This window comes from Rhinolophus sinicus, linkage group LG05, assembly GCF_036562045.2.
Source record: "Rhinolophus sinicus isolate RSC01 linkage group LG05, ASM3656204v1, whole genome shotgun sequence".
Taxonomy (NCBI): domain Eukaryota; kingdom Metazoa; phylum Chordata; class Mammalia; order Chiroptera; family Rhinolophidae; genus Rhinolophus; species Rhinolophus sinicus.
The window spans coordinates 131,010,071-131,025,485 of NC_133755.1; the positions used below are offsets into that span (position 1 = coordinate 131,010,071).

At 34.3% G+C, this 15,415-nt stretch overlaps 1 protein-coding gene across 2 annotated transcripts in view; it reads right to left on the bottom strand.

The window, feature by feature from the left end:
- Positions 1-4,278: 4,278 nt before the first annotated feature.
- Positions 4,279-15,415, bottom strand: part of USP45 (ubiquitin specific peptidase 45) — a 66,230-nt gene continuing 55,093 nt past the window's right edge. For both annotated transcript variants that reach the window (XM_074333330.1, XM_074333331.1), the window contains exons 16-18: positions 14,786-14,872; positions 8,395-8,548; positions 4,279-7,783 (exon numbers count right to left, since the gene is read on the bottom strand). In XM_074333330.1, coding sequence (XP_074189431.1) covers positions 7,653-7,783; positions 8,395-8,548; positions 14,786-14,872 — 372 coding nt within the window. In that variant the 3' untranslated portion in view covers positions 4,279-7,652. The remainder of the gene's footprint in view (positions 7,784-8,394; positions 8,549-14,785; positions 14,873-15,415) is intronic.

A 15,415-nucleotide genomic window follows, 5' to 3' on the forward strand; every position in this document is an offset into this window, starting at 1 on the left:
GTCTTCAACTGGCTAGCACACTGATTAGCCCACAGAATTTTTTGTATTTGTCAAATGATTGAATTAATGTTTTGAACAATGACTTTGACACATGCCAATCATTTTGGAAACCCATTGCCAAATTTTGTTCCTTGTGCCAGTTTAATGGGACACTCTAAGCAATCATTGCCAAACCAGGAAACGAGTTTTACAGCCCTATTTCCCTTTCCCACAGAACTATCATCTAGCATTTCCCTGTAATGTTATCTGAAGGATACATCAGGCACACATTTCAGGACCAAACTTTCTCAGAATGTTTTTGTTCAAGAGTCTGAGCAGCTGTCTTGTACATGAACTGCTGAAGTCTGGTCATTCTGCACCTTGATCAGAAAGTACTTAGCAGCCACATCTTTCAGTCTTGGCAGTCTGTTTTATGACTACCAACAGTGGAATTTGTAAATTAAGTAACCCTATTTGCAGAGTGGTTGAAGTAGAAAATTCAAAGGGAGGGTTATGTTCAAGTTAGTACTTTGCATTATTATGGAAACAAGTTATTCTCAAGGTAAAATGGAAAGAGGTTAAATGAGATGTGAAAAAGATACAGAATAAGGAAATATTCTTGCTTCTCAAGATTTGAACCTGTACAGTGTTATTAAGTTCCATATCACATCCATCTTAAAATTGAAGAAAAATTATTTAAAGCTATGGTATCTACATTCACTAGACTATTATTAGCCTTAAAAAGGATGATACATGCTACAACGTGGATCAACCTTGAAAGATTGTGCTAAGTGAAACAAGACAGACACAAAACGACAAATATTGTATAATATGAGGTACGTAGGACAGGCAAATTCATAGAGACAGAAAGTATAGTAACAGTTGCTGGGGATTGAAAGAAAAGTTCCCAGGAATGGGGAGTTAGTTTTTAATGGGTAGAGTTTCTGTTTGCAATGAGAAAAGGGTTCCAGCAATAGAATGGTGTTTGTACAAAACACTATGAATGTACATAATGCAACTGAATTGTACACCTAAAATGGTTAAACTGGTAAATTTCATAATATTTTCCCACAACAAAAAATATAATTAAGGATAAAAAATTATTTAAAACTAATATTATACAAGCATATTATTACAAATACAACTCTTAATATTGTCAAGCATCTCCTAAAAAGTATATCTGGCCTAAAGAAGTTATGAGGATACAAAATAATACCTACATTAATTAACAATTAACCAAACTGCGCTTTATACAGGTAATGGCCACTTAGACCACATTGGATAATGTTCAGTGACTAGCATAGTCTTACCTAAAATCTTTTGTGACTCAAACTACCGTACTGCTTCTGCACTTAATTCATTTGTATGTTGTAGTAGACATTATTAGTGTTTGCCAATATGATTCTCCACAGACATAGCACACAGAAGCAGAGAAGATGGCCTTTTTCTAAGCCCTCTTAAAGTTAGGGAGGACTTTGTGAATTAGTTCTGGCCATGAACTGTGGGTTAAGTGACACTTCATTTCTGGACCTAAGCTTCCAAGACCTGAAGCATTGTCACATTAACCAAGAAGGCCACGTTTCAGATAATGCGGCTGCAGGTTGGTAAATTCTCTGTCAGACTGGATCACTGAGTTGCTTCATGGGAAAGAGTGGCTAGAAAGAGCACCAAACTGGTGAAAGACTTTACAATGACCATAGAATAAGCTGCTGGGATTCTGGAGTCATTTGTTAAAACAGCATTAGTCTAACCTATACTGACAAATACAGATAATGATAATGGGAGTTGGGTGCTGCACAGAGAACCAAAAATGTATGGAACTAGCTTAGAGGTTGGTTGCCATACATAGGAAACTAATATTGGAGGCTAGAAACATGGCACTTCACATTATGTAGCAGTAAAACATTTGATACATCTCTTACCTACGATAACCTGGGATGAAGAAAATGTACCTAATGAATTTCGAACTAGGGGAAGAGGTTGAAAAATAAGACAGTGTGTGTTGGGTTCTATTGGATGCATTTGGCCAAGTATAATAAAGAGTGGCACTCAAAAAGGAATGGTTGATTTGTAAAAGCTGAAACAACATAATAGAGGTGATCAAAAATTCTGAGCTTCACTTGGTTGTGTTTTTCAACTCCAAACAGTAGGAGATAAACTAGAGAAAGCCTTTAAGTGATAAGGATTATTAAAACTCAGCCTTGCAACAAAGATCATAACTAAGGGTGTAGACTTCATATTTATCTTGGAAAAAAAATGCCTGAGTATGAAAATGTGGTTAAGAAAATGGCTCTCCCATCAAAACTTACACAGAAAATACCTGACATAAAGTCAGGAGAGAGAGGTATGAAATCAGAGAAATATAGCCAACCCAAGAATTACTTGTCTTAAAAAAAAAAAATGGTGTGATCACTGGTATGTAAATCTGATTGGAAACAGATAAAAGGCCCATTAAGTTTTTAAGAGTTGTACTGAAAAAGAAACTATAAACCCTGGTTAAAAGAACTTGTGACTAGTCTCAACTTGAAGGAAAAAAAAAACAAAAAAAACAACTTCAGCCCCTAATTATCTAGGAAACAGACTGCAAAAAAACTGTGCAGTTCCCAAGGATGGCATGTTCAACAGCCATTTAAATGTAGCCAAAGAGGATAATAAAAGAAGATCCTTCCAGAAGGTGGCGTCCGAGGTCACAGAGAATGATGGAGATGGGAATTCCCACAGAACTAAGGTCTACCCACAAATATTCCCCATGCCCAGGATGAGAGACCCTGACAATATTTCCATTCTTCTTCCTCTTTCTGAATGAGAATATCTATTGTGGTTATGGTTCCACCACTCTACAGTAAGTATAGAAAACAGAATATATCCTTTTGTTTCCTGGGTAGCCAGACCAGTAGGAGCAACATCCAGACCTGACATAGCACTCCTAAAGAGCCTGGTCTTGGAAAATAAAACTGCTTGGAGGGGACTTGGTGCTGTATCCATTGAAAAGGGAGTCACTGTGTTCCATTTGTAGCAAGAAGAGTGAGCTGAGTATTTGGTGACCACAGGGTAGAATTTGACAGACTTCTAGCGTACTCACATATCCCATTCTTTTTTTCTGAAACTGGTAGACTCTCTCCTACCCACCCCTATTTGCAATTAGACAGGCACATGTGACTACTTCTGATGTGACTACTTCTGGCCAATGGGCTGTGAGTGACACATCCAAGGTGAAGAATTTAATTGGTGGTGCAAAACCTTTTCATGCTCACTTTCCCTGCCATAATGGGGATGCCTGGTGTTTGAAATGATAGAGCCACAGTCAGCCAGTATTACAGTTACCAGTTGCAAAATAGTTGGCTTTACAGATTGCCCAGACTTACAGTGGACTTTGGGTGAGAAAGAAATAGACTTTTGTTGTGTTAAGTCACTGAGATGTGGAGTTGTTCTGGCAGCATAACTATCCTATCAATATACCTATGGGAATTCAAACATTTTGGATATTTCTGCTTGAGTACAACTTTTAAAATGTATGAAATAGTCTTCAGGGGGTTCACAAACCTCTGAAATTACATATAAAAGTCCGGTGCATATATTTTTCTGAGAAGACATAAATGTCAAGGTTTTTCTTTCCAGCTTCTATATTGCCACTAGCAGGAGTGAAGAGAGGGCCCCAAATGAAAACCCTCCTCTTGCCCCAACACTCATAGCTTCCCTTTGAGACTATCAGGACTAATATCACACCTTTCTCCCTAGAATAGCTGTCATCCGCTGGACTTTAATACCCACATGGCTCTGTGGGTAATGTTGCTTCATTTTTCTCTACATCACTTACCATTTGATACATCTTTTCTTTACTCTTCACTTCCTATAATGTCTATTTCCTCACTTCTTAGAGGGATTTCTGTCTCTTGTGTTCAGTGCTGTACTCCCAATGCTTGTCCCACAGCAGGTATTCAATAAATACTTATTGAACAAATGAGAGATGGTCTATAACTTTCATCATAATCTCAAAGAGCTACATGAGCCCAAATGGTTAAATACAAAACAAGTAGGTAATATTTCCTAATGAACTAATTATCCTGCCTGAATAACTCAAACATTTTGAGAAAAATCTGAAAGGATGAAGACTCGCCCTTGGTAGATACTGAAATCTGAGTAAAAATGGCCCATTATATGATATTTTATTCTGAAATAATGAATTTATAAAATATGAAGGTTATTTTCAATATAACTAAGTAACTACAGTGTTAATAGATAAAATATTCCGTCAATAATGTGCACTGAAAAAACTCCAGGAGCAATCTTGAAACAAAGTAAATAAGAATTTAGTATTTATTATGCATATTTATACAGGAACATGAAAATAATGCTCAATAAGTTACATAGCTATTTTCTAAAAACACTGCAAAAAGTAAAGATAAAACAGTAGGAATGATATATTAACCAATGTTACTCAAAACTAAAAATATAGTCATCTATCTTTTAAACAGAATTGAATCGATGATTTCTACATGAACATTTTAAACATCTAAAAATAGTCTTTCCTAATGCACTAGATAATATATAAAGGCTCAGTTTTATTGCACATAACATATTTGGTGTAGGCTTATTTATCAGATAACATGCAGACAAATAAATTATGAATATGAATATGAAGTAGGCTGGATGTGACTTTATACTACAAAAATTAAATGAAGGTGAAAAATTTCACAGCTTAATCTTCAGGAAATTTTATTAAGCTACTGTATAAAATCATTTAGTAAAATCATCATACATGCGAGCTAAAAGCTATTAAATATTATATAGTAAAATAGCTCTGTTGGCACATTTAAAAATCAGAAAACAAGTATCAACTAACTACTCTTAGAACTGACACCAACTAGCACTTTCCTTAGCCACCCAAAAAGGTGGTCTTCATATCAATTTTAAGAACACTGAACAACAAATCTTATAGACATAAACTTGGTTATGTTCAAAATATTCACATAATTGGCACATAATCAAAATTTTATCATTTTAAATATGGAAAAACTGGGGGAAATGGGTTAGACATACCCTGTAAACCACTTTCAAAATAAAGCTAGTGAAACTTCTCTGTTTTACTTTTAAATTCATTCAGCCAAACACTGGTCATTGTTTTGAGGATCTGTAAACATTCTCACTTATTTGTACTGTTTCCTGAGGTCATCTGGAAACTATTGTTATTACAATAGTTTCACAATTTAGTACCCCTGCAAATGTGCTTTGGAAATTGTCAAAATAAAAACAAATTTAAATGTAGACCCATGTGTAATTTAACATACTTCCTCTATCCCAAAAGCTATCTTTAGAAAACTCTTAGTATCAAAATAAAATTTATTCCATTACCAGCAGAAAAAGCACTCATAAACTCTAGGCCATAGAAAAACAGATTTTACAATTAGCTCATTTGACATTATGGAAATGAAAATAAAAGTATCTTATATGTATGTTACTTCTGGGATAATGTCTAAAGCTTATTTAGGCCTCTCCACTTTAAAACAGGTTAAAATAGTGTCAGCAGAGTGCCTGACCCATAGCAGGTGTTCAATAAATATATACTAAATGAATAAATGTGAAGTTAAGCATAAAAACTACTGCAGTACTTCACTACTGAGGTAATGTTCTGAAGCTATAATATATCAGTCACTCAATGAAACGTGAATCTTAACTGATACGCAGAATAAAGCTTCAAAAATCTCCTATTTGATAAATGCAGCACTGGTGTACTTCCTGGCATCCTATCAATGAAGAGAGGAACGAGGCACTTTCGTTGACTCTTGCCCTCACCTGTCACTCACAAGCTCTGTCTTTAACTGTATAAGGGATAAGCCAAAAGGCAATAGAAAAGAATGCTCCTGTTTCTTTCCCTCCCCTTTCTCTCTCTTTCTCTCTCTGTGTCCATCTATCCATGAAACAAACAGAAAACATTAAACACTGCTTAAACTACCTCTTATAGGACATACAACTTGAGTTTGCAGATTAACTTATAAAGATACATTTCTCCATTATTTCACTGTTAAAAATCAAGAGAAATATTACTATTGAAATTGAAACAGCTTAAAAATAGAATTTGTGCCATGACATTTTTTAAACTCTGCATTTTGTACAATATTACCATCTTTAACACTAATCACAATTCCATTAATCCATATATTAAAAGGCAGCACTGCTATAACATATAAGTATATACACCATATATGTTATATAAGTATATACAACATGTTTTATGTTATATATACTTATAATGTTATATCTACTTATATGTTAAGAAGGGTCAGAGTCTTGGTAAATATTTCCACAATTATATCCAGCCACTATTCTTATCCTTCCTTCCCAAGTGGAGAATAATCTGGGACTAGACACATATCCAGCATCTGCCTGTAGTATCATTCAGTGGCACTAATGATTAGGATGCTTGAACTATGAAATTAGGTGTTTTGATTCAATAACATCAAAGTAGCCGTTATTTTTTTAAAATTTAAGTCTAAGTAAGAGTAATATTTTCCAACATTATGCCCCATGAAAATAAAAGCTAAACACACCTGAACTTATTAATGATGCTCGTTAAAAAGTGATCTCAAAACCCAAAAGTACCATGATTAATATTTACCCATCTACAGAACTAAAAAATGTGTTATATTTCCCTGTTAAGTATAATAAGAATATAATTCTCGTCATTTAAAATTTTTAATATGGTAATTTATATTTCAAAGGTCTCATATGGATTAATAACTTCTATTTACCAATTCTGCATGTTACAATTCTATTTTAATTGTTTATTGCATGTTATAATTATAGTTTGACCTTGGCTAATCACTTGAAAATTATCTTTAACTCCACCATGAACAGGTTACAAATAATATGTTGATGAAATATTTCCTGTTTTTCTAGTTCTCAAAACTGCAAAGCAATAATCTACGTAATCAAATTATTATTTGTAAACCCATATTACTAAATTTACATTAATACCTTTTTAAATGGCTGAATCAAACACAAGATGACCAGGTCACTATGCCAGTTATACGTATATGTGAGAGCAATGTTTCCCACATAGCACTATACATACACCATGGATAGCCCTGAGATGATTTTAAGTGGTGTGCTACATGGATGGAATATATGTCTTTAATAGTTATATATTTATTTTAATGTTTATTAGAAAAAATACAACTGGCACATAAAATGTGGAATATGCTCAAAACAGGGCTACGGTTAAAAAAAAGGCTAAAATATAAGGTTAAAAATAAGTAAATAATGGCACAAGGGACAAATATATACATATGAGATCAGAAAGGTGGTATGTGACTTATATTGGGAAACACTGTTTTAAGGAATGATCTGATTTAGCCAGCATCATTTCTGAATGCTTGCAATAATAAGCCACATCATAAAGGGGTTTCCCCTACTACTGTAAATTCTGGTTTTGTTCCAGGATAAATACTCTTTTTAAAGATGTATTTACAATTATTTTAAGAATATAAATTTGAAATCATCGAGTAAATTTACTTTAAAAGGTTTCACCAAAATGGTAAAAATGTTCAGGAGCATTTGAGGGACATGCTATTCTTACAGAAGAGAAAAGACTACAAAGGCACATTGCATATTATGGTTATCATTGCAGCATTTAAATAAAAGTGATCTAAACAATCATTACCCTTAATTCATAATTAAAATATTCTTTCATAAAAAAGAAGGTATGCTTGTGCACTAAGTGCTCTTGATTCTGAAACCACCTGCACATATGTGTCACTAACATGGACCCACTGGCCTGCTGATTCACTATCAGGTTCTTTCAAACCTAAGAAAACAAAAATAAGTAGAATTTTACAATCAGTATGTTCTTACTTTACATTATAAGAAACAACACATTCATCACAAACTGTAGTTATCTAATGCTAAATCTTACTGCGCAAGTCTGTTTCTTCTTGCCATACAATCTTCCAAAATGAACTAACTTTATCAAAGTATTAATGTTAGTATCATTTCATTTAGCTATCTATAAATATTTACTATTTTAGGGAAAAAATCATTTTCACTAAAAGTGAAAAAAAAAAGTTGGTTTGCTGATCCATAAGCAAAGTCAGCAAATTTTCAACTCTAACTCTATTCTGAGGACCTGGTATGTCTTCAAAAACTTTGGGGATTGTTAAATAAAATGCTACTCTACTGCAATACATAATGATTTAACACCTTGAAAAACTGTGTCACTTCACATTAGCTAGAAGGGTACATACAGTCTTATTATATTTAAGATTCTTTAAGATTATCTAAGTACTCCTAAACATATTTCTCACTTAACATTAACAAAGTGAATCCAGTGGCGTTATCCATGAAATAACTTACCTCTTCCAGAAAAGGAAGAATGAATTCATTTGTTTTTAAGAATAAAGTAAACTTAGGATAGCATACCAGGTACATTTTTCTTTCCAGTGATATGTTCCAATAATTTCCTGGAGGGTGTTCTCACTTTCACATATGCGGTGTAGTGACCGCCTCTCATTGAGCCACTGTGTTCCACTATGCCATACAGACCGTAGAGAACTTTCTCTCCTGCACTTACATTCTTTAGAAAAAACAAAAACAAAAAATCAAATTAGTAATATTTAGTGAAATATTGTAAGGAACATTAAGTCAAATGTACATCGTACTTAACATAAGAGAAATGCGTATTAAAACTATACGGAGACACCTTTCCACCATATTAGGCAAAATGCAAAAGTTTGACAAAACCCTCTGTTGGCTGGGCTACGAGGAAAAGAATAATCACACACACTACATATGGCAATGCAAGGGGGTACAACCCCTATGCTGGAATATTTCATGTTATCTAGCTAAATTACATATGTATTACTCATGGATTTATCAATCCTATTTTTAGGACTCTATCTCACAGGTACATAAGCAAAATATAAAAACACATGCACCAGACTACCAACTGCACAATTATTTGTAATATCACAAAATTGGAATAGACCCAAATGTCCATAATTTGGAGACTGCTTGAATATATTACCGTGTTTCCCTGAAAGTAAGACCTAGCCGGACAATCAGCTCTAATGCGTCTTTTGGAGCAAAAATTAATATAAGACCCGGTATTACATTATATTACATATATTATTTATATTATTTAATTATATTTTATTTTAGATTATAAAGACCTGGTCTTATGTTATAGTAAAATAAGACCGGGTCTTATATTAATATTTGCTCCAAAAGACGCATTATAGCTGATTGTCTGGCTAGGTCTTATTTTCAGGGAAACACAGTATGATGCATCTATACAACAGAGTATTATGCTGCTTAAAAAATGGAGTGCAGGTTACCTCTACATACTGTGATAAAATGACCTCCAGGATATAATGATAAGAATAAGGTAGAAAAAAGGATACATATTATAAACTATGGTTATTTAAGAGGGGAGATGCACATATATATACATATCTATCTGCTTACATATTTAAAAAAATAATACAAAAAACATTATTTTTAACAATGGTCATCTATAAAGGGAGGGAGGAAACAGGTGGAAAAGACATGGAGAAAAGCTACACTTGTTTAAATTTACCTTGCTTTGTACCTTTGATATATTTGACTTTGTAACTATGCAAATATTTATTCCTAGACAAAAAAAGCTAAAGGAGTGCATCAAACCAAACCAGTATTACAAGAAATGTTAAAGGGATTTCTTTAAGGAAAAAAAAGTCAAAACATGAATAAAATTGCATTAACTACATACCTAGCAATAATTACTTTAAATGTAAATAGATTATATGTTCCAATCAAAAGACACAGCGTGGCTGAATGGGTAAGAAAACAAGACACGTACACATGCTGCCTACAAGGGACCCATTTGAGATGGAAAACACCACACACAGACTGAAAATAAAAGGATGAAAAAAGGTATTTCATGCAAATATAAACAACAACAACAAAGAAGCAAAGGGTAGCAATACTTGTATCAGACTAAATAGACTTTAAAACAAAGGCTATAAATGAGACAAAGAATAATGCAGCAATTCCACTTCTGGGTATTTATCCAAAGAAACCCAAAACACTAATTCGAAAAAACATACGCATCTCTGTTCACTGCAGCATTATTTACAATAGCCAAGATATGAAAGCAACCTAAGTGTCCATCAATAGAGGAAAGGATAAACAAGAGTGGTAAATATATATACAATGGAATATTACTGAGCCACAGAGAGTGAAATCTTGCCATTTGCAACAACACAGATGGGACCTAGAGGGTATTATGCTAAGTGAAATAAGTCAGACAGAGAAGGCCAGATACCATGATTTCACTTATGTATGGAATCTAAAAAACAAAATAAATGAGAAAACAAAACAGAAACAAATTCATAAATGCAGAGAACAAACTGGTGGTTGCCAGATGGGAGGGGGGGTGGGCAGATGGGTGAAAAGGGGAAGAGATTAAGATGTGCAAATGGCCAGTTATAAAAACAGTCATGGGGAGGTAGGGTACAGCATAGGGAGTATAGTCAATAATATTATAATAACTATGTATGGTGTCAGATGGGCACTAGACTTATGGGGTGATTGCTTCGTAAGTTACACAAATGTCTGATCACTATCTTGTACACCTAAAACCAATATAACATTGTATGTCAACTGTAATTTTAGAATTTTTTAAAATAAAAAACAAATAAATGGATGTTGTTTTAAGCCCATAAAAATGTTACATAATTATTAAACAAAATTTTAACACATTTTTTGCGGGAAACGAGTAAACTCGTCATATCGCCTCTAGTTGGAACTGGCAAAAAATTTGCAAAGTAAATAAATAGAGACCTCTTTTTAAACTAAAACACTGAAAGTTTCATAGAAAAATATCAAATAGATCGAAAGATATGAATATTTTACGGAAAGTCTAATTTTGGCGAGAAAATGTCAAAAAAGCCCCGCGTTACGACGCGATTTGGCGGGAAAATGCCCGCTTACAAAGTGTTAAAAATTTAAATTGAAAATAATCATCCCTAAAAATAGAAATTAAAAAATTAAACAAGTGAAGAATATATCCAGTTGGTAGTATAATCATTCAGAGAGAAACCACGAGGGTCATGTCAAAAGAACCCAGGAGCCAACTTAAAGTGGCTTTCAGTAGCCAACTATAGACACATTAGACCAGGGGTGTCCAAACTGCGGCCCATGGGCCAACTATGGACCGCAATCCATTTTTTATTGGCCCGCAGCAAATTCCAAAAATATATTTAGTTTACTTAAATAAACCAGGTGAGGCAATATGTACTTCACCTCGAGTGAGTGGCCCGGCTGTTTGTGTATTTTACCGCATATGGCCCTTGGTGAAAAACGTTGAAAAAAGTTTGGACACCCCTGCATTAGACTAATACATTAGAACACGAATAAGAAGAGAAGTATAGGGGTGGCTGGTTGCTCAGTTGGTTGGAGCGCGGTGCTCTTAACAACAAGGTTGCTGGTTTAATCCCCACATGGGCCACTGTGAGCTGCGCCCTCCACAGTTAGAGTGAAACAACTATTTGACTTGCAGCTGATGGGTCCTGGAAAAACACATTTAAAATAAAATTTAAAAGTTTAAAAAGAAAAAAAAAAGTAGTGTAATAAACTGAAGCATATCTAATGTGTTTAAATCCATGAATTCATAATGAAAAATTAATTGATCAGCCTAAGGATGCTAGTAAATCAATTCATTATGCTGAAAACTGGTTTAAAGAGGAGGCAGGGATGGAAACATCCAAAATGTCCTTCGATAGATGAATGGATAAAGAAGTTGTGGTATATATACACAATGGAACACTATTCGGCGGTAAGAAAAGATGATATAGGAACATTTGTGACAACATGGATGGATCTTGAGAGTGTAATGCTGAGCGAAATAAGTCAGATAGAAAAAGCAGAGAACCATGTGATTTCACTGATATGTGGTATATAAACCAAAAACAACAAAAGAACAAGACAAACAAGTGAGAAACAGAAACTCATAGACACAGACAATAGTTTAGTGGTTACCAGAGGGTAAAGGGGGTGGGGGGTGGGAGATGAGGGTAAGGGGGATCAAATATATGGTGATGGAAGGAGAACTGACTCTGGGTGATGAACACACAATGGGATTTATAGATGATGTAATACAGAATTGTACACCTGAAATCTATGTAATTTTACTAACAATTGTCACCCCAATAAATTTAAAAAATAAATTAAAAAAAAACAAACAGGAGGCAGGGAAAGAATCGAGCATTTATCCTATCTCTTCTACAACAATTACACCATAGAGGAACTAAATATATGAAAAGAATTTCTTTATATAAAAGTATTCTAGTGAATAAATAAAGAAGGAATGACAATTAGAATATCACCATTCTGTAATTCTTTTTTTTGTTTTTTCAGTTTTTGTTAAATTTATTGGGGTGACATTGGTTAGTAAAATTATATGTTTCAAGTGTACAATTCTATAATAGATCATCTATATATTGCATCGTATGTGTAATTCTTAATAAACTCATGAATCTAGCACTGAGCATCATTGGCTGCTATCACAAAAAGATAGATAACTGGCATGCTGTGCCACCTGATGAAAGAATAGAATACTCCCTATGAAATAACCTTACCAGAAAAAAATTAAAAAGGAACATCAAACTTGAATCTGTAAAAGCTGCTCCAGATCCAACTATCCAACTACCTATTTGTAGGAAACAAAAAGGATAGAGGAACAATCATCAAAATCTAAATTATGAGGGCCGGCCCAGTGGCTCAGGTGGTTGGAGCTCCACGCTCCTAACTCCGAAGACTGCCGGTTCAATTCCCACATGGGCCAGTGGGCTCTCAACCACAAGGTTGCCGGTTCAACTCCTCGAGTCCTGCAAGGGATGGTGGGCTCCGCCCCCTGCAACTAATGATTGAACCCGGCACCTTGAGCTGAGCTGCCGCTGAGCTCCCAGATGGCTCAGTTGGTTGGAGTGTGTCCTCTCAACCACAAGGTTGCCGGTTCGACTCCCACAGGGGATGGCAGGCTGCATCCCCTGCAACTAGCAACGGCAACTGGACCTGGAGGTGAGCTGCACCCTCCACAACTAAGACGGAAAGGACAACAACTTGACTTGGACAAAGAAGAAAAATCCTGGAAGTACACACTGTTCCCCAATAAAGTCCTGTTCCCCTTCCCCAATAAAATTTAAAAGAAAAAAAAATCTAAATTATGGGATACTACCAGAATGGTGACCCAGTTTCTTCAACAAATAAATTACAAGGGGGGGAAGAGAAGAGGAGAGAGATGGGAGAGGGGAACGATATACAGAGGGAGCCAAAGAAATGTATACACATTTTAAGAAAGTAAAGAACTATTAAAATTATAACACTCAATATACACCAATAACAAAAGATGAATACAAGTCACATTTGACTTCTGCAATTACAAGAGGTGCTCAAAGTGGTTACCATCAGCATCCAGACACTTCTGATTACGGCGAACTACTGCTTGAGCAACATTGACCAGAGTGTCCACTTGTATAAATTTTTTTTGGCACCTCCATATTAAAAGTGACTAAAAGACATTACTTAATCATAATGTGTAGTCCTTATCTGGATACTAATTCATTTAAAAGTTTTCATATATGAGACAACTGGAAATATATACACTAGATGATATGAAGAAAGTGTTAATTTTCTTTAGTGTGAAAGTGGTATTGTGGGTATATTAAAAAGGGTAGGAGTGTTCTTATTTTTTAGAAATACATAGTGAAATATTTATGAGTGAAATGATGCCTAGTATTTGCTTCAAAATAATATGGAAGGAGGAAGTATATGAATAAGCATTTGGATGGCACAGGACTGGCCGGGTATCTATGGTCTTAGGGCTAGGTGCTGGGTGCTAGAGGTTCATTGTATGGCTCTGTCTACTTTTGTCTATGTTGGAAAGTCTCTGTAACAGGTACTTTTAACAATATATTTTCATAAATTTACTACAGAGCTTGTTAAATTTCATTGTTTACCACATTACCAAATTCTATGAATACTGTTAATAATTGACAGATAGTGCTGGTATTCCATAGCAAATGAATGGATTCACAAAAAAATTGCATTTAAGATATTTTTGTTTTGATTGACCAATGTATTGAAAATATTAAGTTCAATAAGCATTCTCTTATATACCAGAAAACCTAGACTGTTAACCAGTAATCATGAACAGGACAATGTTACCCCATAGCTGGTTCCCTCAAGGAAGACAAAGTCATCGATTTCACCTACACAGTTTTTACATGTAAGTACAAGCAATTATAAATCAGTTTGCTTTCTATAGCTAATTTTTAAAGTATTAGCAATTTTAAAGTATTATACTCAGCTACCAAGTACACTATCCTCAGTAGTGTACATGCAGTGGAATGAAAACCAATGCACTAGAATATTGATTTGTAAAAGAAAGAACTCTACAAATGCTAAAATTACTGTCACTTAAGCATATCATTCACAAGGAACTGGAGAGGGCACAAATTCTGCTCACTTCTCTCAGCAATTATCTGCTTCTAGCAGCATTTACAAGCGGCTTTAATCTTCATGACCACCAGGTCTTATGCTTTGGACACCTTTTATCTATTAATATCTCCCAGAGGACAAAAGTCATATTCAGTGTGTTAAATGTTCCACATGTTACTGATTTAACTTTACTAACTATAAAATTCCCTTTCAGACGAGAAGCGTATTTTCAAAAAAAAGGAAGTTAAGAAAGGCATGGCATAATAAACAATTATAGGAATCTTTTAAACATACTATTTGCAAGTCAATTAAAAATCCTAATTATATACTGTACCTTACAAGTAGCAGAACAGAATGGTGCTAAATCAAGCATAAGTGGAAAATCTACATGTCTGTTTACTTTGCGAAGACTCAATCCAGCCTTAAAAAGACACACACACACAAAAATTAGTGCAACAATCTAAATCATGTTTGTTAATTAAAATTAAAAGAGGAATCCTAGAAGTTATTTTTTTCATAGATATGAAAAAAAGACTAATGAATAGTTAAAAATGTATATATGACTAAATTTTTCATTAGGTTTCATAAACTCTTAATACAAAGATCTTTCATTTATATGAGCATTTTTACCACAAACAATATGGAAATAATTACTTTCACTGTGGCTTTTCAACACTAAGGGAAAAAACAAATTCAATGTGATAAAAGCTAAGCTACTGATACACATGCCGTCCTGAAAGGTATTCAACTAAAGAGTCAGGAGGCTGGTGTCCTAGGTCTGACTCCATGACTAGATAATAGTTAACTTGGCTCCAGGCGACCTCATCTAGAGACAGAAAATGAGTAAAATACATTAGATTAGATTCTTTTCAGTTCTAAAATTCAGTGATATTCATTCATTAATAGAAAACAGCCTGAATACTCAAATAATTTTATTAACAAAAGTAAATGTTAAATATTATAT